Here is a 27,801-nt window from a genome sequence, read left to right as displayed (position 1 = left end):
AACCAGCATATATGTACTTTCACATGTACCAGTCCTTGAAAAACTGGCACTAATGATGCCACTACTCTCTTGTGCTCTTTTGTATGTAACATTTTTATGTCAAGTCATATGATAAGAAACTTTGTACTTGTTTTTATCTTTATTTGCATTTCTTAATAGGCCTCATATGCCAATATACGAAAAAATAAGAAAAAGTACGAATTACCCCTCCAACTATCGCGGTTGACTAAATTACCCTCTAAATTCAAAAACCAGACATCGTTCGCCCTGAATTTTCAATATCGGATAAATTACCCCCCCCCTCGATCCAATCCAGAGCGGTTTGTCCTACGTGACGTACACGTGGCAATCTAATCAACATTTTCATTTTTTAAAATGGTGGGGCCCACCTGTCATACTCTCTCACCTCCTCTTTCCCATGTTCCTCTCTCTCACACACACTCACTCTTCCTCTCTCTCGAGCAGCGGTAGGCGTTCCCTCGTAGCCGGCGAGGTGCACGGAGAAGGCGCCGAGGCCGAGGTCGTGGTTACGGAACCTCCCGCGCAGCGTCGTCGTCGTGGCCAGCCTCGTGGATAGCAGCAGCACGGTTAGCCCCAGCAAGGCCAGTGTCCACAGGAGGCAATCTCGCGAACAACGACGACCGAACGACGACCACCAGGCGCTTCGTGTTCGTGCGGATCGGCGCCCTCGACGGCATGCATGGTACTGCGCTGCAGCTGCAGCTTCGAGGTCTCCACCGCCATGAGCTGCCATGCTTACCTAGTTAAGTTCAACAAGATCCAAAGGATCAAATATACTGTATATGATAGGGTTGAATTCAGTCACAAAACACCCGGTTTTGTATCGAATTCGGCGATTATTTCCATGCGGAGGCGGAGGCAACGCGGGACGCAGAGGCGGCGGCGGCGAACTCCGGCGAGGGACAAGAGCAGCCGCTGGCCCTTGGAGTCCCGCCTCCGCTCCCGCCTCTGCTTGACCCGCACCAAACAGTTCGCTCCACCTCTAGTCTTTCTCTCCTGTCGTCGCCAAGCGAGATAGGTTCATGCGCCTCCGGCTTTCCTCTCGATGCCCACGCGCGACGACGCTGTGGAGGAGCAGCGCTGTTGGGCACCTCGGGATCGAGCCGCGATGGCGAAGGCGCGGAAGCATCCGCAGGGCCCGTTCGTCGCCGCCGAGGAGAGGTCGTTACTCGGGTTCCACCACCGCCGCGGCGGCTCCGTGGCGTCGGCCTACGGCGACGACGACGACCTGCCCGATTTGGCGGAGGCTGATGTCTGGTACACGCAGTCATTCGGAGGGGAGTGCGGATCATCGAGGCGGCGGAGGACGAGGGCTGGAAATCGGCGCGGCGGCGGCGGAGGGAAGCACAAGGTCAGCGTGCTGAGCCGGATGTTCACGAACGCGCGGCGGGGGGGGGGGGGGGGGTGCAGGTGGCGGCCTCCCGCCTCCGCTCCCGCCTCTGCGTCCCGCGCCGCCGCCCACTGCCAGTCCCCACACACTGACCGCCCGCCGCCACTTGACCTGCGCCCGCCCGCCTTGCCTTCCCGCCACGGCCCCGCCTCGCTTGCCTCTCCTCCACCGCCGCCCGCCATGCGTGCAAAAGAGAGAAGAGAGAGTGGAAGAGGGGGATAAGAGTCTCACAGGTGGTCCCATATTTTTATTAATAAATAAAAAGCTGACTGGATTTCCACGCGTACGCCACATAGGACAAAACCGCTCTGGATTGGGTCGAGGGGGGTAATTCATCGGTATAAAAAGTACAGGGTGAGCAATGTCTGGTTTTTGAGTTCAGGGGGGTAAATCGATCGACCACGATAGTTCAGGGGGATAATTCGAACTTTTTCCTAAAAATAAATGGTGCGAGGTAAAATCCCAAGAAATATTCGCATATCTACTACGAAACACACTAAGTATACAGTAATTTTAGATTTGAATTCATAATTTTTATTTGAGACCTAGTCTGGCTGAATATTTCTAGTTCTCATGCTTAATAGCTTACACAATATCTAGCCCAGGTGTCGGGACAAAGTTCATATGTATAACTATTTGCCAGTACATTGCCAACTAAGTTTTCAAAATGCACATGGCATCGCGATCTAGAAGGTGCAGGTGCCACCGATTTTGTTGTTTTCTCGATCGTGCATGCCGATGACCACAAACATTTTCGCGTATTAGACCGGTCCTATTTCTCCACTCTTCGTTTCTAGATGAGAGCTCAATCTGTTAGGTTGGGAGGCTGAGGGGCAACGATTACGAGGGCACCGAGTGCTACACTGGTTTGATGCCCAAACTAACTAAGTGTTCAAACCACCACTGCATATGTGAAGATACAAGATGAAGATCATTTGTAAGGCTGATCAATCAGATATAATATCGCATGCCTCTCTATCCCTTAATTATTGGAACACAAATCCTATGAAACTACAACTCGATGACTGCCATCGCTCGCTTCTCCTCTCGGAAGGCACACGCCGGCGTACACGAGATCCACCGGCACGCCGTGGAACCTCATCTTGATCACCAGCGAGGGATGTGGCGGTGGCGGGAGCGGCGGCTGAGTCCGTGGTGGTGGCGCTGGAGAGAGAACAGAGAGGAAAAGGGGATAGAGACGAAGAGAAGGAGATGGGGAGAGAGGAGAAAGAAAGGAGTGAGGATGACATGTGGGGCCCACGTGGGTCCCACCATTTTTAATTATTTTGTGTGCAATTGACATGTGGGTCTCATGGGTTTTATTATTTTTCCGGATCGAATTACCACGTAAGCGATACGTCAGTGCCATGTGAGATGAGGACCGAGTCAAATTAGCCGAATAGGCGCCACGTCAGCCAAAACCGCTATCAAAACCGTCGAGGGACCTCGTTTGCCCGGTTTTCGTAAGTTGGGGGACGGGTCGTACCCAATTTTACGGTTCAGGGACAAAAATCAGACTGGACGACAAATAGAGAGACCTAAAGTGAACTTATTCCCCTGCATGCCGAAGTCTTCGAGTCAAGGTTCGGTGTGGCGTCCGGCGAGGTCCTCATCCCCCGCGCCCAACTCTGTCGCCGACGTCGAGCGCCCGCCGACCGCCGTCATCCGGCGGCGAGTTGGTTCTAGGTCAGGGCAAGTACCACGCCAGCGTTCTATGCACGCCTGGCTGGGCGTGAGCTACTCCAACACTTTCAAGGTAAACTACCCTTTTCGGCATGAACTTGCTCTGTTTTTGCTAGCAATTTTTATTTCTTTTCTCCAATTCCATGGCTTCAATTTCTCTCTCTTTTTTTTTCCGAAGAGACAATATGAAAATTGGAATCTCGTTGACATTATCATCTGAAGCCAAAAGTCCATATAGATGGATTCAATGTACCCCGGCCCGGATTTATTTAGAGGCAATGACTTACATCGATCCGTCATTATCTGAGACTGACTGCATCACGAATTCACGATCGACACAGTGGGTATATGAATGCAGGGTACTGACCAAAAATGGAACAAGTGTCGAGCTCCCATACATACACATCTCCATGTTTCATCAGAAGACTACGTGGCACATGTATGAACCAGCTGTTCGATCAGTTGGTGCTGAAAGATTCTCAGTACCTTACGAAAGTAAAGTAGTAGCCAATCTGAAAGTAGTTGTATTGCAAAGAAACTATACTGATATAGATCCCCAGGAAGTGACCACTATATATATATATATATATATATATATATATATATATATATATATATATGATCTCAGATCAAAAGAGATGAATGTTCAGTGTAATGTAGATATGGTTGTGTGTGCTGAACAGTCGGCGTCCGAGATCGACTTCACCTGATCTGTCATCAGCAGTAGTAAAGATATTGTCAGCATAATGCATCACACGGTGAAGTGGTGAGCTTAGGAATTAAACTCAATGTAGCTGATTTTTCCAATTTACTGAAAACTCAATCTAGATATGCTTGCACAACAAAGGAATGGACAAAGCTGAGACAGAGTAGGCAAGATCAAGTTAATTAATAAGCTGATATGATTGCCAGGTAATATTATAGATAACTGACCTAGTAGTGTGACAGCTTATTAATTTTCTAGCACCTTTGTCAGACCAGACCCGTTTGTAATAATGCAGGAAATTCTCCTGTGAAAATTATTTTGCTTAATTCATAAAAAAATCTTGTCAAAATTAAACAAGAGAAATTGGTCATCAGATTTACCTTCTAGCCCTTGTCGATTAATCCCTAATTAGAGAAAGGGATAGGAAGAGACTGAGTATGGTTAATTAATTTTACATTCAAATAGGAGTGAAATAAATCTCCTCTAAATTTTGGAAAAATGATTAACCGAGCCAGACCTATTAGTTCATCTCTGTGATATGTTTTTCTGTCTAATTTCAAACGTGTTGATATTAATGAGCGGACTGGGGCCTTCAACCATACCTGAACGTGGCTACCAACACAACTGAACTTTTTTGTGCCACAAAAAACCAAAGTGTTGGTTTGAAAGAAAAACTAAGTGTTACAGACACGCATATTCTGCTAAATGCATGCAACCTCACGCCGAATGTGGATTCATCAACTTATTAATGCTTTTAGGAAGAAGATGCATGGCTTACTCAGTAGTACCATAACGTGTAAAACAAACCGGCCCACTGTCTCCTAATCCATGAGCAATCTCCATGAAATTCTCCAATTACGCTAATCGATTGATGAGATCAAAAGATTTAGGCGCCCACACACCAAACTTAATTTGGTCAAATTAAACGCCTGCCTTCTTTTCAAAAAAAAGAAAAAGAAAAACGCCTGCCTTTAAACACACGTACAGTAAATACATCGTACGGATAGCACATATTGATAGCTTTCGGCAACTAACGACGACATTTGGGTATGGTGTGCCATGCTAGCTTAGCTAGAGCAAATGCAAGCTCACGTACGTGTAGACCACCCACCAATTAATTAATTAACTAATTAAACAGTGGGTCTATATATATGATCAACGCTAACTGACATGCTCAACCATCAAACAAACTACTTAGAGCAAGTTTACTAACTATAAACTTAAACTTAATTATAGCTCATATTATATTTAATATTTAACATATATAGTAGATGAGGTATAAGGTTATCGCTATTTTTCTTCTCCCCTCTCTACCTCTCATATATGTATTTAATGAATTCATCTTGAAATACGTGAATAGCTAGCTCTTGCATGAGAGCCAACTCTCTTTATTTTTCAAATTTGAAATGTCTATACACAACGTGTCCGACCTGTGTCCAACTAGTGTACGCTACTACATGCCTAGACCCACATAAAGAGATCTTAAGTGTACTGATTGCTGGTCAGATGTGGGCCATACGACTAGAGTCGTACGTATAGCAGAACTCTTTCAAGTTCTTTCTTCTTCACGTAAGTTTATAGTCCAGCTTATAGCCGCCTATTAAACTTGCTCTTATAGCATTTCATATGTATAGGAATTGGTTGTGTGGATATACATGTTGAATTTTAATCCATTATTTTAAAAGGAATAGGAATATGTATAAACATATAGATAATATTTTATGATAGCTACAACTTTCTCTCATAATCTCTAACTCCCCTAAATATATACTCCCTCCATCCCAGAATATAAGAAGTTTTAGAGTTGAACACGGTTATTAAGAAAGTAGGTAAAAGTGAATGGTGGAGGGTTGTGATTGGATGATTAGTGAAGGTAGGTGGGAAAAGTGAATGGTGGAGAGTTGTGGTTGGTTAGGAAGAGAATGTTGGTGGAGAAATTGTTATCTTTGGGGATAAATCTTGAAGGTTAAAAGTTGTTATATTTTAGAACGGAGGGAGTAGTACAATTTATTTTATATAGATTATAAGAATCGGAAGCTATAGAACCCAGAAAATAAACTAGATATTATAAGAGCTAAAATCTAGCCTTTTCATATTTTTATTAGCTGCTTTTTATAATCTCCAGCTTTCTAAACAATGATATATTTTTTTTCTCTAATGAATGAGCTTGTAAATAACTGTCTGTCTTGAATATGATGTGGATAGAAATCCTATCTTACTGTAAAGTTATCCTCCACTAACTCCTTAAGCTTAACATGCAAAGATGCCACATCATCATCCACTAACAAGATACCACATCATCATCCACTAACAATCATCATATTTAAACATCATACAAACATGCTATATCTTTATATTTTTATAATTTAAGAGCTTTTAAAATACAAACATGTTAAATTATCATTCAACATAATTCACATAATGTTTCAATGTATATCTTTATTATGTTTTATCATATCCTATATACTTATATAGTTCATCCTCACTTAGTTAGTGCTTAAATGATTAATCTATGGTCCAAATTATCTTTCTCTTTTTTTTCCTCTAATTAAGTCATATCACATCAATTTTTTTTAGCCTTTAGATGATTAATCTACGGTCCAAACTATCTCTCTATTTTTCTTCTTCTATAAAGTTATACCACCTTACTTTTTACGTTTAAATCACCATTCTACATACTATTTAAATTTAAATTATCATAAACCACATTAATTTACTTAATCTGATGTTATATAGCTATCTTACATGTTATTTTTTATTATTATCATACTAAATTCCCACAGCAATGCGCGGGGTTTCACCTAGTTAATTAAGGAATCATGTCATCCGTGCACACATTAGCCCAAAAATTAAATGCAGTATGTATATTATTCTCATTGGTATATAAATCAAGGTCCAGAGATTAAACATAGCATGCCACATGCGTGTCAATCGAAAATTCTGGAAACCAGGAGAGATGAGCATGTTAAGGATTTCAACCACCAACAGCTCAGAAACAACATAGCCTAATTAATCAGAGTTGCATGTGTACGAACCGCAATTGGCATGATAAATGTATATAACCACCAGCGCTCGTGGATCAATCATTGTAGAGATGTACGGGAGGTAATTATAAATATTCTCCTCTGCAATATACAAAATCGAAACAAAGGAGTTAAGCACGCCCAAAGACAATATACTAAACCCGTGTTTAATTATGTGATGAATGTGTCTTTTATATGATTAAAGATGCATGTACTAATTAACTTCAAAAAAAAGTATTACTAACTTGAAATAATTAATTATGATTTGTAACTTATGACCATATTTTAGAACTCATGCAATTGTATATCAACCCGTTTCACTATTTTGCTTATCATTTACCTTTAGTGTTCTATATATATGGGAGATGGTTTTTCACCACTCAATTTCGAGAGGACAAACGAGATCGTAGAACAAAATGACTTTCCGTCCTCCATGTAATCCATGTAATTGAGAAAAAAAATTCTTTACTATTAGGCTTTTTTCTGTCAGTGTGACAATTTTGGTAAATTCTTCTGCCAGGCACTGAAAAAAGGACACGAGAAAAATACAGAAAAAAAATGGCTTGGACAGCCTCATACAGAAACGTGCACGTGCGACAGCCCTCCAAAAATGTTGTTTTGCACATCTCCACAGCCTCTACACCGAATTTACATTGCCGCCCCTCTCCACGTATATACACGCACCCTCAGCCCCTTCGTTACAAAATAGTAACCTAACGAGGACCAAACCGAAAAATGACCCAAAGAAAAGGTAGGAGGAGTACAGAGGCAGCAGCCACGTTAGATAGATTAGAACTCCGACGAGAACTCCGACGAGGAGCTCTCCGACTCCGGCGGCGGCGGCTGGTGAAGCTTATCGAAGTATTCTCTTATGCTGAAGTCTTCTCCGTCGCCGACTACCTCGTCGCCGTCGTCAGCCGGCGGCGGGATGTAGGGCGGCCGGGACACCACGTCGAGCATGTCCCACGCCACGCCGGCGAAGAACGGGTGAGCTCGGACCTCGTCGGCGCCGCCTTGGTACCCCAGCCTCTTCCTGGGGTCCCTCTCCAGCAGCCGCGAGATGAGGTCGGTGAGCTCCGGCAGCCGGCGGCGGCTGTCGCCGGCGAACTCCACGTCCTTGAGGAGCACGTTCCGGAACGTCTCCTTCCGGTTCTTGCCCTTGAACGGCGTCCGCCCGTACGCCATCTCGTAGGCGAGCACGCCGACGGCCCACCAGTCGACGGCGAGCCCGTGGCCCTCGCCCCTCACCATCTCCGGCGCCACGTACTCCTCCGTGCCCACGAACGAGAACGACTTCCCCCACGACGACGCGAAGCTCGCCGGCTTCCGGCTCACCGGCGACACCCGCGCCGACTTGGCCTTCTTGGACAGCTCGCTCCTGTCGCCCTTCATGATGAACCGGACCAGGCTCTGGAGCTGCTGCTTCGCCGACGGGTTCGCCGCCGGCGGCGAGGGGTCGGGCTTGGTGGCATGGCTGAAGAGAGGGATCTCGCTCCTCGCCGAGACGCGCGGGCGGTGGCCGCCGCCCTGGAACATGCGCGGCGGCGGCGACGCGGACGACGGCGCCGCCGTCTTGGGAGGGAGGAGGCGGGAGAGGTCGAAGTCGGTGAGGGTGACATGGCCGTCGGCGCGGAGGAGCACGTTCTCGGGCTTGAGGTCGCGGTACGCCACGCCCGACGCGTGGAGCTCGCACAGCGCGGACACGATCTCGGCGACGTAGAAGCGTATCGCCGCCGGGGAGAAGACGCGGTCGGGGAGCGCGTAGCGGAGCTCGTTGAGGTCGCCGCCGGGGCAGTAGGGGACGGCCCACGCGAGGAGGCCGGGCGTCTCGGCGGAGCCGAGGAGGCACGGGAGGTGCGGGTGCGCGAGGCGGGAGAGCACGGACAGCTCCCACCGCGCGCGGCGCTCGGCGTCGTGCCTGGTCGCCGCGGCGGACCGCTTGTCGAACACCTTGAGGGCGTAGCGGAAGCCGCCGTACCGGGCCTCGACGAGGAAGACGGTGCCCATGGCGCCTCGGCCGAGGACGCGCAGGGCGCGCGCCCGGTCGAGGTCGATGTCCATGGGTGGCCGCCGGCGGCAATGGCGGGGGGCAGGGGGCGCGGGTTTGTACGACGGCCGGCCGCGCGCGCGCCGGGACGTAGGCGGCGAGGCGGGCTAAGAATAGGGGAGAAGGCTGTGGCTCCAGGATGGAGAGGCGAGGAGGGTTTGGAGGAGACGACTTATAAGAGGACCCCAAGCTGACATGGACATGCTTAATTTTTTTTTCTATTTCTCTCTCTCTCTCTTAACTTTGCTACTCCCTCTATTTCACAATGTAAGTCATTTATATTGATGTTAATAAATCTAGACACATCAATATGAATATGGGAAATGCTAGAATGATTTACTTACTCCGTTTTACAATGTAAGTCATTCTAGCATTTCCCCATTCAGATTGATGTTAATGAATCTAGACATATATCTCTATTTATGAATGTGGAAAATGCTAGAATGATTTACATTGTGAAACGGAGGAAGTACTTCAGTGCTTTAAATTAATTAGTTTTATCTTGTTTGTAAACTAACTGAATTCCTAGTACATTTTCAAAGTTAATGCCAATACGTACATGTTAATATTTTGGGACAGAGAAAGCAGCTCACGTTATAGAATCGTATGTGCATATCCATAATCAATCAATAGCTTACATACTAGCTTGTCCTTTCAATTTCCTTCCCATTTAGTGGTAGCATGTTAATTCTAGGCTCAAGAAGAACGCCACTAATGTAATCTTTTCTATAGTTTTATAACTAAAATAGTCGATTTGTCTCCTTGGATTTATTTGCAATTTAAGTGTTGGTTTTTATCTTGGATACATGTCAGTCTTAGCTAGTCTTAATATTTCGCTGTCATTTCTACTCTCTGGAGCTAACTAATTAAAGTCCTAAATATATATATATAATAAATTTGCCTAGATTTTATGTCTCAAACAATCTCTCCAGTAATAAATAGAAGAATTATTCAAGCTCCCATCAGATGACCTAATAAGCCAAAGAATAAGCCAAATTTTGAATTTTCAAACTTAATTTTAAGATTGATTTTGAGATATTTTCAACGTAATTTTTTTTCAGCATTGGCTTTTAAGTTACGAAGAACACATATATATAAAAGCTTTACCTACAAATTTATTTTTATTTCCTAATAAGCCGTTTTGGCTTATTAGAAAAAAAAGCCAACCGATGGAGCCTTCACTGTTTGTTTGCTACTCATGTATCAGTATCATTTCTAAAGTTCATATCTAAGAACACAATGGCATGTCATCAGTACTCCGCACCAACCGAAGGGAGTAACAAACTAAACAATGCATGCATCCCCCTTGGCGTGAATGTGTAAAAGAGAGATGATTGTTTCCTTTTTCTGGTGATGATTAAAATAGAACAGACAACGTCGTTGATCCACTAATCCTGTAAGCTGTAACTTGGATGAAGTTATAAAAAAAAACTGTTACAGTATTATTTATGCAGATTGTTAATTTCTTGATTAATTAAGCAGAAAAGGGATCGGAGCATTGGGTGTGGAGCTCGAGGAGGGAAAAGCGGAGGTTTCCACGTGTGGAGGATGCAACAGAAATGAAATATAAATCCATCGAATATATAGCTCAATCATCATAGGTATATATTTTAGAGGAATTTGGATGCAAGCACGGGCTGATTTATTTTAGAATCTAAGTGCTTTGCACATGACAAAAGGGTGAAGAGATTTGATGGGATGATTTCGCGCGGCGTGCTGTTCGTAATTTGTCTCGATCTTAATGCGTTGTCATAGTGTTTAGTTCTCTCGCTAACGCAACAGAAATGTTTTAAGTCGAGGTAATGACTAGTAGTTGCTAATTACTGCTGTGAAAATTTAGTTGCATGCACCATTTCTGATGTGTGAATATTGCACTGCTATAAGCTGTATTGTCATTCATGGGTGTGTATCATTCATAGGTGGAATTTCCTCTTTTGTTTGATCACTAATTATCTACTCCACTATTTGCTAAGCAACTAGATAATAATGAGTTCCAGCAACAAGTCCAAGCAATTTCCTTTCTGTCAGTTTTGTTTAATTCCCAGTGATGAAACTAACCTAATAGTTCTTGTAGACATATGGCTGCACAATTGTTCAATACTTTTTCCCTGGAATTCTGACTTTTATTCAGAACAATGAAAGAAAACAAACATATCAGATGGTGTCAGACTACATATATAGCACCTAGTCTATTTCTCAAACAATGCACAGCATAAACATCACCCTAAAATACTGACCCTGTTTCAGATCAAGTGAGCAACTGAAGCAACCTAGAAGGAGCACATATACATTGTTAATTAACACATATACATTGTTAACTAACAAGTCTGCTTCCTAACAATAACAAAAAAAGAGCTGCAGAGTGCAGAGCTAGTATTGAAGCTTTTCCTTCTGATAAATCAGTAGCACACTCCATTTTTTGCTAGCTTTACAGTTCGAATCTGCTGTTCTAGCGCTCTAAATATTTTTCATCTATGGATCAAGTTGCTTCTCCCAATGAGCTGCATGTGGTCAGAATCATAGGGTAGGGGGCGGAATTATTCTTCTATGACACCTAATCACAGTGTAGAGCTGTATACATAGGGCTTGTGTGTTATACTATTACAAGTTGTGCAATTGCTTTTGCTGTGTCTGCTACTAGCAGTACTGTAGCTTTAATGTGGAGTTAAGTGTCTCAATGCAAAGATAACTGAGTTCTCTTTCTTCAGTATGTTTTTGAGATGTAACAAAATGTAGGATAAGTGTTCCAGTGGCAAAGATAACTGAGTTTTATTTCTTCAGTATGTTTTTGGGATGCAATAAAATGTAGGATAGATCAGCTAAGGTACATTCAGTGAACATCTCTGATTGAGTTAACCAGAGAAAAAAAAAGGCCAGGTGTAGTATAGAGCATAAAACTCTCTCAACTGAAAATGACAAATTTAGTTGCTTTTAATTTTGATAGTTCAATTTGTACTATGAGCTGTTGTACTCTCCACAGGATTATTGCCTCTTTATTTTTCTGATTCGGACTTGAATTTGAGCGACCTTATCAGGAATATTTCTTAAGAGAAACAAACTGGAACAATCATTTGGGTCAATCTGCAGTAAGTAAGTAATCAAGTATTATGAATGCATATGGAACCGTACAAGCTGGCAAGACAAGAAACTGATGAAAATAAATGTAGTAGTAAGATTGGGCAAGTGTATCTCTAGCGGAAATGCAATTCATTATATTGAGCGAACTCTTAACTGAACTCAACGACCTTATATGTCATCTAATAAATTCTCTGACCAATTCCATTAATTGCTGATCTGCTCAGTGTTTCAAGGTTTCAGAATTCAGAGGCAAGTACACGTGCAAGAGTCGATATAGTTCTCTCAAATTATTTCCTTAAAAATGAAGAAAAGGGCATGTAGTTGTCTATATATCTCCCCTCTCTGAAGTTAAGTATACATGCTACTTTTATATATAGTATTGGGTGGTTAAGGGGATTAGAATGATAGAAATTATGCCAGTGCTGACCTACCTAATAATTGTATTTGATAGCAGATTGACTTCTTTTCTAGGAAAAAAAAGAATTAATAGAAACTTATCATTGGATCGTCTCATAAAGATCTTGGCTTCTGGGCTACATGATAAAAGCAGTACAGTCCATGTGTTAAAAGAAAAATCAAAAGTAACCTATTTGATTAACCTGGAAGTTACATTTCTGAACTTTTACTGAATTTTCTCGTAGCTCATGCACAGGCTGCATTATTATTAGCACTCTGAATATGACCTTCTCATGTTACTCTCTTCAGAAAAATGCCGTGCATGTGGCTAGCTCCTCGTACTCATGTGGCGTTTTTCTGTTGTCTCCGAGAGTGAGAGCGGCTTGTACGTACATGTTGTCGCTTATGCAGCAGCCAACTGTTTTACATTCTCCTTAACGGCGTCTCAGAAAGAAACAACATCTTGAGTCAGAAAGGTTCTCCCCATGGCATTATTCGAGCTCAACAAACGCAGTTTGTTGCAAAGCAAGGTGCAGAAGAGGACAGCTAATGCATGCTTGATGGGCCTAGTTCCTTACAAGTAATTAACTGTAAGAAATAGACTGACATGTTGGCTAGTTCTTGTCCACTATTCAGAAGTCTCTCCCCTAGAAATTATAGCATCACTCAAGTAGTACTAATCATCAAGAAGCAAGAGAGTTAATTTACTTGCCACCTACTTAATTAGCAGCTAGATCACAATCAGCTCTTCCTCCTTTTGTTTCTTACAATTATTTTCTCATCCTATCTCCCTTCTTGTTATTGAAACAACATAAAGCAAGAAGCCAGATTACACCAGAGGTAGAGCCCCTGATTTGCTCATGCATCCCCACACTACTACCTCAATTCCCAAGCAAAATGTAGGAGGTGTAAAGCTACACTTGCAAGCAAGCATGTTAGCCCACCAATGCAAAGGCCTAAAGTGAAGGGGACGAAATTGCCCATTTCTGTATGGGTGGATCGGTCGGCCATTGCATTGACAAGCCATGCAGTGGTTTAGGGGGTAAAGGAAGGCTTAGCATTTGGGCGTCAATTGAATAATGGTCCTTGGCCATGTAAAAGGGGGACATGGATGTGTAAAGGTGTTGATTTTGTTTTGATCCCTCTCCCTCTGCTGTTGTATGGTGCGCCGTTGTCATTGTTGGGTGTGTGCGAGAGGATTAGATTTGATGGCTTGGTGGGGCTAACCCGTGGTTCTTGTCCTTTTGGCACCAAGAAATGATGGTGGTGATTGGTGATTAGTTTGTGTTGTGTGTAGATAGAGTACTAATTTAAGCAGAGGAGCCCATCTATATCTGACCTTTGGAGGAAGCCACTAATGCGATAACCAAGTACTAGGAGATAAACTCTCGTAACTACTCTGAGCTAAAAGATGAGCTACCCAATTTGCCGTTCGGTTAATCCAGACGACTTTACACTCCTGAGAAAAAAAATAAAAATTGTACATCCATTTTTCGCGTAAAAGATTGCACATCAATATATTAGCAAAATTTTTACTTCCTGAGCTAGAGAACCCAATACAGATTTGTTAAGACTTCTATCTTGTAGTTTTTTTTTATGTTCCCGCACTATCTGTCTCCAAGATCAGCTTCTGAAAGCCTACTTCTCTTGCCAATTCAGCCGCTCGCTTGCAAGCCAAAAGTTCAGTACTTGCGACATCGATCACTCACCGAGTTGAGGTAGTGGCCCAGCACCAGCTTTGAACCTCCCTCCTTCATCCCTTTGTCACAACCCTCGTCGCCCTGTGCTTAGAATTCATATGGAAAGCGCCATCAGCATTCACCTTAAACCAGCCAACCTCCGGGAAAGAAAGACCATCCAATTGTAACAGTACCCTTTTGTCGATCTTTCAACTTCGGCAATTCATCCAGAAGAAAAAGAACTCTTTGCGCCACGGAATCCGATCAGTCAAAAATGTTTTCAAACCTTGCACTATTTCTTGTCTTCCATGGCTCATAAATAATTGTAGCCATCAGTTGCATAGTCGATTCCTTTTGAAAGTCTGTGCAGTCAAGCAACCATCGTGCCAGTGCGGATGGTATAGCTATTGCATATTTGCAGTTTCATCAGAGGAATTGACGATAGGTAATTTAGAACCGATAGTTAGCCATACTATTAAACTTGCTCTAATTCAATCACTAACAAAAAAAAAAAAAAGGACTGCAGCATCTAGTGGAGTCCATCGTGTGTGGCCCAGGGTTTGCAATACCGCCGGTAACTGCACGGTTACCGTGCTTACCGCGGGGTACGGTAAAAGAAAAACCATGGTAATCTTCTTAAATTTAAAAAATAATTTAAAATATTGATAAATTTTACACGGTTTTGTATGGTTTGCCACAGTGCTTACCATCGGAGCGCGATAACCCTGGCTCCGGCGGTATGAGAAACCCTGGTATGGCCTGCCACGAGCCCATGACTGGTGATGATAAGAAGGCGTCCCTCTTTGCAGCCGAGCCGCGCATGCTATGATTCCGGCACATGCACGCATGCAGTAGCAGCGTATGGTACGCATGCCGTCGTCGGGGATAAAGAAAAAAAAAACCGACTTGGGCAGTGCGCGTGCAGAGCCAGACCCACCCCAATCCCGGCCCACCCGGTGGAGGACCGCGGGTATGGGCCGCGGGCGCACGCTTTAGCCCCCCTCCCATCTCATTCTCATCGCATCATCGCGCCTCATCGTGGACGCGGTGAAGTCCCATATGCATTTGCCTCGGCTTTGCAAGCGATACACCCGTGACCCGTGCGTCGACGCCAAGGCTGCAAACGGCAACGCCGTGCGTTACGTGGCAGGGGCACCGCGCGCGTACTCCTCGCCTGTCTGTCGCCTCCCCCCTCGCATCCATCGGCACACGGTCGCACGTACCCCCAGCGCTATGATTTGCCGCGGCCCGTTCACGCTCACGCGTGGCCAATTCTACAGCACGACGACCAAATTTTCTCGTATCCGGGCAGTTTTCTCGGGTCCAGATGGTCTCTTACGTGGGCCTAATTTTGGGCCTGGAGAACACATCCCTAGACGATCTTTCAACATTACGCTGCGGAATAAGTTCACCTTATGACCCTTAAATGTGATCGAAACCATAAACTACAGATCCAGATATCTCGACCCACAAACTCTTAAAACCGGTGCAATTTGACTCCCTGGGTGGTTTTGGGAGGCGGTTTTGCTAACGTGGCGTCTACATGGTAATATTGATCGAGTCTTCGTTCCACGGACGTTGACGTGGCACCTACGTGGCGGTAGAATTAAAAAATATACATGGGACCCATTAGTCATTCGCACAAAAAAAAATGTGGGCCTACTGACATATGAGGCCCACATGTCATTCCTTCTTCCTCCTCCCTCTCTCTCTTCTCTCTCTTTCTCTCCCCTTCTTCCCCTTCGGCAGGTGGCGCGCAGGGACAGTAGAGCTGCGGCGGTGGCAGCCACGACAGCAGCGCGGCGACGGCAGCGGAACTCGAGGGAGTAGGGCGGTGGAACGGTAGCGCGACAGTAGGGCGGCGGTAACAGTGGGCTAGCCTCCATCGCGCCATCGCCGTCTCCCCGCCGGAATCATGCTCCGTGACAACTCCTCGTCGCCGTACCATGTGGAGAAGGAAGGAGAGGGAGAGAGATGGGGTCGCTACCGCCAGCTTCGGCAACGACGCCGCGGGGAGGAGCGGATGAGGCTGTGGATGGGGTTGGAGGAGGCACCGGCCATCGCCTCTTCAGCGCCCATCCGCCGCCGTCACCGAAGATCTGGCCCTTGCTCTTGCCCTCGCCCGCCCGCCCTACCACCCTCCCGCCGCTGGCCCCCGTCCCACACTGCCGAACGTCGCCGCCGCCGCTCATTCTCGCTGTCCCTGCGCGCCACCGGCCGAAGGGGAAGAAGGGAGAGAAAGAGAGAGAAGGGAGAGAGGGAGGAGGAAGAAGGACTGACATATGGGCTCCATATGTTAGTGGGCCCACAATTTTTTTTGTGTGAATGACTAATGGGTCTCACGTATATTTTTTAATTCTACTGCCACGTAGGTGCCACGTCAACGTCACGTGGAACGAAGATTCGGTCAATATTGCCACGTAGGCACCACGTGGCGCCACGTCAGCAAAACCGCCTCTCAAAACCATCCAGGGAGTCAAATCGCATCGGTTTTAGGAGTTTAGGGGTCGGGATATGTGATGGATTAGATTTCGGTCACACTTGAGGGTCCTAAAGTGAACTTATTCCTTACGCTGCTGCAGAGACGATCACTACTACTTCCCGTCACACGCACGGGGAGCAGAAAATGAGCGAAATACACTAATCCTGTAAGATGCATTTTAATTCTAGTTTAATGTATAACAGCGTGTTCAGGCCTCCATTTATCACGTATGATCGCCGCCACGCTGCTCTCTGTCGTCGCCGGATGGGGCACCGGGAACTGCCTCAAGAAATGCAAGCAGCATATAGCCGCACGCCCCACCACTAAGTCGTGACGGTCGGTGGCAGCAGTACCAGCAGGATGAAAACATTACGAAAATTTCTCGACCATACCGATACCTTCCACAAAACTAATATAATAATAATATTTTTATCGATGGTTACTGTTTTTAAATTTAGTTTTAAGTTCTGTCATCGTGGCATTGAAGTTGATACTAAATAGATAAATTCATAAATATGGAAATTTCCCGATCATTTCGGTTCGTTTTCGAGAAAATAATAAAATAATGATATTGTTTCTGACCATTTCCGTCCGTTTTCATCCCCGGCATGCACAGTGAGTGGCCTCTAGAGTTCAACATCGGTGAGGTTGTTCTGAAAAAATATATAGTGGAAACTATATATATGGTGTCGCTAAGGAGTCTAAATGCAAAATGTGTGCTAGCGTATAGCGTTACGCCGGTGGTCATACACGAGCAAATAAGATTTTAGACATGCTGAGATACATTAAATTAACAATATGAATCTAAATATGTATTTTGCCAGATTAGGTACTTAAGTAAACCACCGTATAAATTTAAGGGCTGGTCGTGTATTTCACAGGAAAAAAAACGATCATTCCATCTCTCGCTGTCTGCCTTGTTGTCCCAAGCTTCTTCCATAAGTAGTACAACATCTCTACCACATCTCTCGCCAGCCAATCCGAGCACCCCTACCCAGTCAAAAGCTCCACCATTGCATGATGCCATTATCTCCCCTGGAGTACAAAATCAAATGCACCGAAGGCACTTTAAAATCCACAATCACTAATGGCTAACCTCAAAACAGGACAGAAAAGTAGAAGTAGTAGTAGCTTGATTAGGACGGATGGCCAGAAGGAAGGAAAAGGAGGGATGTCGAGCAAAAGCAGAGAGTTCAGTGAACCTGTTGTCTTTCTGAGACGCTTCATGGCGTCCCCACAAGTCCCAATCATTGTAGTAGTACTGAACGGCCCCTGTTCTGGCAAATGGATCTTCCCAGCGTCGGTTATCCTCGATGAAAGCAGGCGCCACACACAGCAAAGAGATAAGGAGGAAAAACCGGTAAAGTATATAGCTCTAGTTCGTGTTTAGTGCAGTACAATTTTCCATCCTGCGGTCAGCAGGGTTTACAAAACCATATTGCTACTACGCGCACGGTAATCACGTACGATAACCTACGACATACCTCGCGGTAATCACCAAACCGTAGGCGATGGTAACCTTACCCCCAAACAATTTGGTAAACACTTACGGTCATTCTATTACTATAGGAACAATTTGATCTCATGGTCTCTCTAGGATGATCGCGATCGCCAATCACCGGCGATCAATTTTTCAGTCCAAAATACTTTATGGAATTATAGTAGCAGAAACTTACATAATAGCCAGAATGTTGTTGCCATTCGGAACGAGGCTACTAGATCCAATTGTTACAGCAAAATTAGTCTACGTCACGTGATCGATCTTTTTCTCAAATCTCATTGACATGTAGTACTCGGTACAAGCTGCGCAATGACTAGCTGCGTTCGAAGCTAAAGGTTAGGACCATCTCTTCGCTTTGTAAAATAGAACGAGCCATTAGGGAATAATTAATTAAGCAGATACCTTTAGCTTATTTAAAAAGTTAATATATTTTTTAAGACAACTATTCTATAGAAGTTTTTTTTCCCATAATACGTCATTTAGCAATTTGAGAAAGATGCGAAAAAACAAAAAAAGTTGTAGTTGAAAAAAATATGGTTAAGAACGCAAAATAATTTGTCAATCAACTCCCACGAACAAGGAACGAGTCCAAAGCAACTCACGCGCTTGGATCACTCGCGAAACGACCTATCAACATCTCAAAACTCTCAAACCAATCGAGAGAACGAACGCAAAATTTGCCCATAAATAAATTTATTTGCTCCAGCTAAGACCGGCGGCTGATCGATCGAGCTCATCACCACGGGAAAAGCCGATCGCGGAAGAGAAGAGAGCCCTTCCAGCCTGGGCCACGTGGCGTCCACGCACCATCACCAGCACAAGGAAGGAAGGAGAAAGAAAAAAAAAAAGAAGAAGAAAATCTCCTCGTGCTGCTGCCGACCTGTGCCGGCGATGAGAGCAGTGGGCCCCAGTGAAGCACGGCGGCGGTGGGGATCGGCGAAAGATCCTCCGCCTCCGCCTTTGAGAGGGGAGGAAAGGTCGCCGGGGATTTTCTGTGAAGGCGTATCCTGACGACCACCTTAAGCTGTCGACCTGCTTATGTTTAATCCAAAAATTTTTGGGGGATGTTTCATCCAAATCGACTTTAAATCCCTGATTGAATTATTTTTTCACAGGATTATTATATGGATTATCTACTAAATTATGTATTATATATTTTAAAATAAATTTAACAAATAGTTTAGAAAAAAATTGTCTAAGCTGTATGGTAGAAGAAAATATTCTGAGAGGGCATATTTTAAAACGAATTTCTTGAAGCTTGATTTTTTTGTATTAATTTTAATGGATAGTAGCATTTGTTTTCGTGTTAATCATGAAATGGGAGTCATGCAACTAAAGCACAACTAGTTCCAAAATCAAATTCTAAATTTCAAAATCAGCCTACAGTGAAAAAAAAACTGAATTGATTTCCATTTCTTGTTTTTATTCAATAGATGGTGAATTGCACGCATGTATATAATCATTTTTCTGTTTGTAATGTGTTTTGGAAAAGGAAAAGATGATGAATTGTGAGCTGAAATTTGGTCTGAAAGAGGAAACCAAGTGTGTGAACAAATGTCGACACGTGGTGGTCAATTTGCAGCCGTATTAGGTGGTATCAATACGATTTTTAATCAATTCGAATACAGGACGGTTACCTATCTTAAAAAAATTTAAAAAAAGAACAGGGAAATAATTAGTGTACGCAACTTGGACCTACCAATAATGCCAGGCGAACTAATCCAATCCGGTTCAACTACTAATGGATGGCTCCAAGTAGCGTCAATGATTGAGCTGTCAGGGCAATTCACAACCAATGGAGGAAAAAAAAAAGAGGAGATAATAAAAAGAAAGATGCCACTAGCTCAAGCTGATAATAATGCTCTCCACAGATAATAATAAATTTTATACAAAAGGGAATTAAAATTAAATAGAGATTTGTGGGAGGACAACACAACAACCCCATCTTCTTCCTTCCTCCCTCTTTCCATCCAACTTCCAACCTCAACCACCACTACAACAACAACATCATCATCATCATATTGTTCTTCCTTTGCTTGATGCATCTTGAGTCACCCATCTCATCTCCTTTTCTTTTTCTTTCTTTTTTTTCCCCTTTCACCTTTAAGAAGCTCTCAGGAAAAGAAAAAATAATACCCTCAACTTTAATTTTTAAAAGGAAAGAAGAAGAAAAAAGAAAGAAAAAAGGAGGAAAATTCAGGTTGGTTTCCCCTTGTATTATCCTTTTAGAACCTAACGATCTTGGCGGCGCGGACGACGGGGTTCTCCCTGGCGATGGCGTCCCTCGCCGCCGACTTGTAGTCGAAGCTGCAGTCGTGGCGGTCGGAGTACCGGTGCGCGCCGCAGTAGAGCTCGCCGCAGCGGCACCGGAACCCGGTCAGGCCCACCCGCCTCCGGCAGCTGTGGCATCGGTTGACCGACGACGACCTCGACGCCTTCGACGACGACTCCACCGGCCCCGCCGTCGGCCGCTCAACCACCAGCGCCACCGCCGCCGCCGCCGACGACTGTACGGCCTGCCTCGGCTTCTCCACCACCGGAAACACCGGCAACGACGTCGTCGACGGCGAGGCAGCGGCGGAAGAAGAAGAAGAAGACGCCGAGGCAGCCAAGAAGCAGTTCTGGCAGAGGTTGTTGGTCGCCGGGTTGCCCGGGAACCCGCAGCTGTTGGCGCAGAGCGTCATCTCCGGCGCCCTCAGCTCCGTCGGCTCCTCCACCTTCTTCTCCCTCTGCGCCATGATCGAATCCGAGAGAGAGACGAAGCGAGCTTAGGTTCGCTTTGCTTTTGGGAATGGGTTAGCGAGGCGAGGCGAGGCGAGGAGAGGGTGAGTCCCTTTTATTTATCGAGGAGGAGGCGGGCGGCGTACGCGTTCTCGTCGTCGACAGACAGCGACGGCCGGCGCTTGAAAATGGGTTGGAAATGGCGATGCTGCCCCTCTCTCGATCACCTTGTCTGACGGTGAAAAGAGGAGAAAAAAAATGGGGGCGACAGGTTGGGTTTGGTTGTGGTTGTGGGGGTCTCTTTCTTACGGATTAAGGGAGGAGGAGAATGATGCAAGGGCGTGCGTACGTGCTTTGTGGTTGGGGATTGTTAGCGGCGGGTAAGGGAGGGAGGGTGGTTTTGGCTTGGCTGGCCTAGGTACTGTGTAATGTAATTTGGAGGGTGGATGCCTGTCTTTAGGTTAGGGAAGCTTGCAAGCTATTTCAAGCTGGGATCTACTATTATACACAAGGGAAAATAGGGGTGAAAGGTTTTTTTTATTCATGTGGAAAAATATTGGAGGTAAACATGGATTAAATTTTACTTTGTATTGTATTTGAAGGATCTTTAAGATTGCACATCGATCTTGCTTGATACGGTTTAGGGTTTCGAAACGTGAAGAGAACCACTCACTAATTGTCCTTTTATAAGCACTGTTGTTGAGAGATGCATTTTGCTAGTGTGGTGGCAAGGGGTGCTTGGTTTCAATCCCGATGTCCGTGTTCAATCCCCAACACGCTTATAATTTCTTCTTAAAAAATATTGTATTATTGAGCAGGTTCGTATTTAGAAATTGCAAATGGAAACAATCAAATTTAACGAAAAAAATAAACAACAACTAAAAAAAAGTATTTATTGTTGACAAATCAAATGTATAGAAAAAAACAAACTAAAACCGAAAATTTAGGCCCCTTTGATTCAAAGGAAATTCATAGGAATTTTAGAGGATTTCTTTCCTATATGAATTTTTCCTATATAGCCCTTTGAATCGAATGAATGGATCTTATGGAATCCTATGAAATTCCTATGGATTGCCTAATGCCATGCAAGTTTTGGAGGAATTCTAACATGAGGTAAAACCTCTTGGAAACTTTCCTTTGAGTCTTTATCTCTCCTCTAATTCCTGCGTTTTTCCTACGGTCCAATCAAACGACCATTCCTGTGTTTTACAATTCTCTGTTTTACCCTTACATTCTTATCAAAATCCTGCGTTTTTTCTATTCTTATGTTTTTTTATTCTTGCGATTCAAAGAGGCCTTATTGAATTTCACCGATATATCCGTACATCACAATTGAGCACTAGTAACCACAATTACCGATTAACCACCGGACAAATAGCAAAATTCAGTGTACGATGTTATTTTGTTGGATTTTGATTTGAATTCGTGTACAAGTAGCTCAGATGGACGTCAAAATTTTCCTTGGCTAACAACAAGTTGCAGCACCATCGGTCAACTCAAACGAACGTCAAACATGCCTAGTAGTACCGCTTAAAAGTAAACCCATACTATGTACTCTTTCCGTCCCATAATATAACAACTAGAATATTTCTACAATAAATCTATATATGCATCTGTCCAGATTCGTTGTACTATAAAATATATTGTCTAGTCCAGATTACTATATTATGGAACGGAGGGAGTAACAAATAACTTAAGCCCCAGGTCCGATCCCCTAGCCCTCAGCCACAGCACAGATAACGGAGGAAAACCGAGTTCACGACCTGGTACACGGCACCACCAAACTTTGCACGCGCCCCCCGGGCACCAGCCACCACACCAGGGGCACAACTGCCAATCCACCACACCACCACCAGTCGAAGACGCCGCCATGTCACGCACGCATGCAACCCCCCTCGCGATTGGCGCCCCCAACCCAAGCCGCGCGCCGATCGGGCCGCCCAAAGCTGACCGACGCCACGCCCGTGAAACCAACCCAAGTGAAAAAATACCCGCAGGAAACGCAGCGGAAACCCATCGCGCGATTCGCCGAGGAGCCGCGTGCGTGAGCGCTGCAGTTTTAGCGTCGTCCGTCCCTGCCTGACCTCCCCGGTTGTCGCTGTCCGGCAGCTGAGCTGTGCCGCGCCTGTGCGGATTAGGATTAGCACGGCCGCGTGCAGCTGCTGCTTCTGCTCCCTTTCCCCGGCAACCCGTCGCTGTCGCCACGGTAAAAATATGGCGACCACGAATTCACGTGGTGAATTAACATCCGCTGCAGGATACTAGTATGATGCTGCGTCAAGGTCAATGGATATCACCCTTTTTTTTTCTTTTTCTCACACATAGTTTTCTTTTATCATAAAATAAATCAACCACGACTCGTAATGTATTTTGGAACGAAGAGAATACATAGTTATACATACTATAGGGGTATCATCATACATGGAGGAGAATTATCGTGTTCCTGGTAGGTACCAATCGAAATCCTCTGCAGTATGCTCACTGACATATAGGGCCCATATATCAATGAGCAGTGGACCCTCACACTCGTTAGGTACTACTACTAATGCTGGGGCGAGCTGCGGTATGTGAAAAGCGAGGGAAATGTGCGCGTATGTGCAGGGCTACCTAACTGGCTTGGGTACCAGCCAGGGTGGTGCACGGATGGATGAATACGGCAGCCGACCTATCGTGCCCAAACATCCGTGTTACACCCGATCGATCGCGACGACGGCTCTCATCAAGCCGCGTCGACGGGGAGAGCTCTCCTAGTTGGAAAAAACGATAAAGTTGCTGAAAAATAATTTAAAATGAGACTGATGTCAAATCTATAGATAATTGTATAAAAGTTTTAGTGCTATCACGTTATTTTTCTCGATAAATGGAACAATGGATGATACCATACTCATGTTTCTGAAGCTTGTAAGATAGTAGTATTACCTTTCTCTTAAAATATATTAATTCTTACCTATGTATATGGATATACTTTTATGTAAATGCATAGGTAACTAAATGTGGTTATATTTTGGGATGCGATTTTTTTAAAAAGGAAGGTAGTATTATATATTACTCCCTCTGTCCCTGAATATTTGACGCTATTAACTTTTTTAAACATATTTGACCGTTCGTCTTATTCAAAAACTTTTGTGAAATATGTAAAACTATATGTATACATAAAAGTATATTTAACAATGAATCAAATGATAATTACTTAATTTTTTTTAATAAGAAAAATGCTCAAATATGTTTAAAAACGTCAATGGCGTCAAATATTTAGGGCCCCTTTGATTTGTAGGAAAAATGTAGGAATTTTGGAGGATTTTAATCCTATAGAAAAAAAATCCTATGAAGGCCTTTGAAACAAAGGATTGAATCCTATCCAATCCTTTAAAATTCCTATGAAATGGGTAATCCTATGCACATTTTGAAGAAAAGTTAGCAAGAGGTCTAACCTCTTGGAACATTTCCTCTGAGTCTATCTCTCTCATCTGATTTCTGTGTTTTTCCTGTGGTCCAATCAAACGGCCATTCCTGTGTTTTGCAATCCTCTGTTTTACAATTGTATTCATGTCAGAATCCTGTATTTTTCCTATTCCTATGTTTTTTTTCATTCATACGATTCAAAGGGGCCCTTAGGGACGGTGGGAGATCTTTTAAATAATCACTTGTACATGGTAATAAATAAGTGATTCAGCTATTTCGAACAAAATATAGCACTTTTTTTGAGGGATTTTTTTAGGGAAAAAATAGAGCACTTTTATGTGTGTAACCGAGATTCTTTTACCAGATTAAGAAATCTGGTAAAAGAACCGCGCTGCTATATAAAGGTGCTTCTCAATGCTATATCCCATCCACACTCCCCACGCATTTATATGACTACTAAAGTTTCGCATTTATATGACTACTAAAGTTTAATTAGGTTGTGTTTAGTTCACACTGAAGTTTGAAAGTTTGGTTGAAATTGGTACGATGTGACAGAAAAGTTGTGTGTATGAAAGGTTTGATGTGATGGAAAGTTGGAAGTTTGGAAAAAAAAATTTAGAACTAAACAGGGCCTTAGTCAGTTTTTATTTAAATTGCACAAAGCTAAATTAGGATCCATATAATTGATATACATGTGTTGTATACATCTATAGCAATCAATCCGTACTAATACTTTTTGGACCACCGCGATCAAACAGTATTTTTTTTCTCTCTATAAACAGCGGATAAATTTAATTCGGTTGGTTATTTTTTTAAAAGGGCGACGTGGTTTGTCTTTGTCCCGTAATCTCTTTATCTTTTGGAACTATCTGGTTACATGTATTGGATAGAAGATGTAAACTATTTTAATTATCTTCAAAAGACGTACGTACTCCTAGTTTATACATACGGTAGATTTTTACATTATTTACAACCTGTGCTTAACAACATAGTAAGATGTACTCCCTTCGTCCCATAATATAAGGGATTTTAATTTTTTTTCTTACAATATTTGACCACTCGTCTTATTCGAAAAATTTGTGCAAATATAAAAACAAAAAGTTATGCTTAAAGTATTTTAGATAATAAAGTAAATAAAAAAAATAATTCTTAATTTTTTAATAAGACGAGTGGTCAAACATCGAAAGAAAAACACAAAATCTGTTATATTACGGGGAGGGAGTAATTAAGGACTGTAGTAGTACTATCGTGATCGTGACGTCGGTTGGCGATACATGAATCCAGCTTTCTCTAGAAAGAGATGCTTGGATGGCCATATTTTACACCTCTCGCCGACTAAATCCTCTGTTTATTCGAGTCATCACCGGATTGGTTAGTTTATAGGGAAAGTGGTTTAGTGGGCTGCCCCCACGAAGCACAGCAAACAACAGGGTGTGTTCATCACCTACAGAAACACGATTTGTTTATCGGTTTGGGGGAAAAGACGAGACGGCGACGTGGCCGCTCAAGTGGACACATTTTAATAGCATAAATGTAGTATAGTACTAGTAGCATGATTTTTTGGGGGGCATCTCTATCAACAGAAAATCCTTAAATTACACCTAAAGTTGCTTCACAAATTGGTGAGGTCCAGGCAAAACCAAATCGAACGGGATATTGTTTTTTTCTTCAAAAATTTCTGTCCATCATCTCTCCAGAGCCGTGACACATGCACCACCATGTTTGGCATGATAGGGAGAATCGATTTTGCTTATCAAGAAACAGAGAAAAGATCCCACTAGGTTAGTAGGTGTTTAGTGTTTTCCTCCCCCTACTAATCAATGGTTATGACCTTAATTAATTGCTGGGAGCCAGGATTGGGTGAACTGCCCACGTATACTATAATGTTATGCCGTATGTAAGTGTGTATGAGAAAGAGAGAAATTATATACTCCCTCCGTACTCATAAAGAAAGTTGTTTAGGATAGCGATACGGTCTCCAAATCATATCTTTAACTTCTTATTTCTATAAAAGTATTTATTAAAAAGTGATATATGTATACTTTTATAAAATTATTTTTCAAGACAGATCTATTCATATAATTTTTATATTTTCAAACTCAACTGCTTGAGAGTTATTCATGATTTATATCCCCAATGTTTGACTTAAATATTGTCCTAAACGATTCCTTTATAAGTATGAAGGGAGTATGTATTGGGAAAGGAAATTGGTGCGATGTGGTGTGGAGTTGAGGACGCGTAGCTTCATTCACTAAGATTTAATTCCTGATGTCTATAAATTTTACGCACTTAATGTAAGTGAACTTTTAACAGAAATATAGCTGAGATTAGAAATATGCCTGTTAGTTTTCGTCTTCTTTAAACGTGTATTAGCTGTTGTGTAGGTGAGTATGGCGTTACGCTGTTGCGTATGTAATGGTGTGCGTCTACCGTGTAATAGTAAAATAAATGACATCGTGTACATGGATTATCGCTAATGACGCCATTGGATTAGTTTAGGTTGCCCATGGAGCCTAAGGTCCCCTAACACCAACCCTAAACCCGTAATTTAATATCCTCTCGTGAATGACAGCACGGTGACGCTGTGCTGCGTAGGAAAGCCACTAGCTGGTGCCGTGGTGCAGCAGAGCAGCAGCATCACGCCAATGACTCGAGGCATTACACAATCGATTGATACGCTGTTGCCTTCTTCACGTGCCCGCGTCGCAGCGAGCTTCGCCTTTCCACACAGAGATTTTGTGGAGATCGCATTCTCCTCTCCTGTGTAAATAAGTGGCTGATCACATGAACGACAATGGGTGGCAATTTGGCAACTGGCAAAGCATCGCAAATTTGCAGTGCTGCATTCTAGGATAGATATGCTCGTATCACCAAAAAGAGAGACTTTAGGAAGCCGACGAGTTCCAAAGTAGGGACTCCCTATGTTTCTAAATGTTTGACGCCGTTGATTTTTTTTAAATATTTTTGACCGTTCGTCTTATTAAAAAAATTTAAGTAATTATTAATTCTTTTTTTATCATTTGATTCATTATTAAATATACTTTTATGTATGCATATAGTTTTACATATTTCACAAAAGTTTTTAAATAAGACGAGCGGTCAAACATATTTAAAAAAGTTAACGGTGTTAAATATTTAGGGAACGAGGGAGTAAATGACTACATGTATGCGCAGTAGCATTAGATCTCATGCAATCCTCCTTCCCCGCTGCATTGATACAAGAACTGAAAACCAAAGCATTAGAAATCACAATGCAGTCACAACATAGATCGAACCTGACAAAAACTTTGTTTCAAAATACTCCAATCGATAGTATTTCGTTTCATATTATATAAGACTTTCTAATATTGTCTATATATATATATATATATATATATATATATATATATATATATATATATATATATATATATATATATATATATATATATATATATATATATATTAACATCTATATTTATGTGAGCAATGCTAGAAAGTCTTATAACCTGAAATGAAAGTCTTATAACCTGAAATGAAAGGTAGGTAGTACACGGTTCATGTGAAAAAAGCAATAAAATCGACATGCCATTCATCAATATCACAAAAACTATGTGGAGTAGCTTGCAAGTGGGTGAGTTGAGGGCTGAAGCATTCATAAACTAGATCGAACATACTACTCGACATAACCAG

General features: G+C 43.2%; 2 protein-coding genes across 2 annotated transcripts; both read right to left on the bottom strand.

The window, feature by feature from the left end:
- Positions 1 to 7,422: 7,422 nt before the first annotated feature.
- On the bottom strand, positions 7,423 to 9,019 carry LOC9269887 (serine/threonine-protein kinase UCN). Its single transcript, XM_015793423.3, has one exon. It carries the CDS (start codon positions 8,882 to 8,884, stop codon positions 7,613 to 7,615), a length of 1,272 nt encoding a protein of 423 aa, XP_015648909.1. The 5' UTR covers positions 8,885 to 9,019; the 3' UTR covers positions 7,423 to 7,612.
- A 10,580-nt stretch (positions 9,020 to 19,599) lies between these two features.
- LOC4345973 (zinc finger A20 and AN1 domain-containing stress-associated protein 11-like) lies at positions 19,600 to 20,817 on the bottom strand. The gene has a single exon (NM_001422620.1). The coding sequence runs from the start codon at positions 20,742 to 20,744 to the stop codon at positions 20,232 to 20,234; it is 513 nt and encodes a 170-aa protein (NP_001409549.1). The 5' UTR covers positions 20,745 to 20,817; the 3' UTR covers positions 19,600 to 20,231.
- Between the last annotated feature and the right edge of the window lie 6,984 nt (positions 20,818 to 27,801).

Source organism: Oryza sativa, chromosome 8, assembly GCF_034140825.1.
Source record: "Oryza sativa Japonica Group chromosome 8, ASM3414082v1".
Lineage (NCBI taxonomy): Eukaryota > Viridiplantae > Streptophyta > Magnoliopsida > Poales > Poaceae > Oryza > Oryza sativa.
Note: the sequence above shows the minus strand (reverse complement) of the source record. Positions and strands in the feature narration are given on the sequence as shown.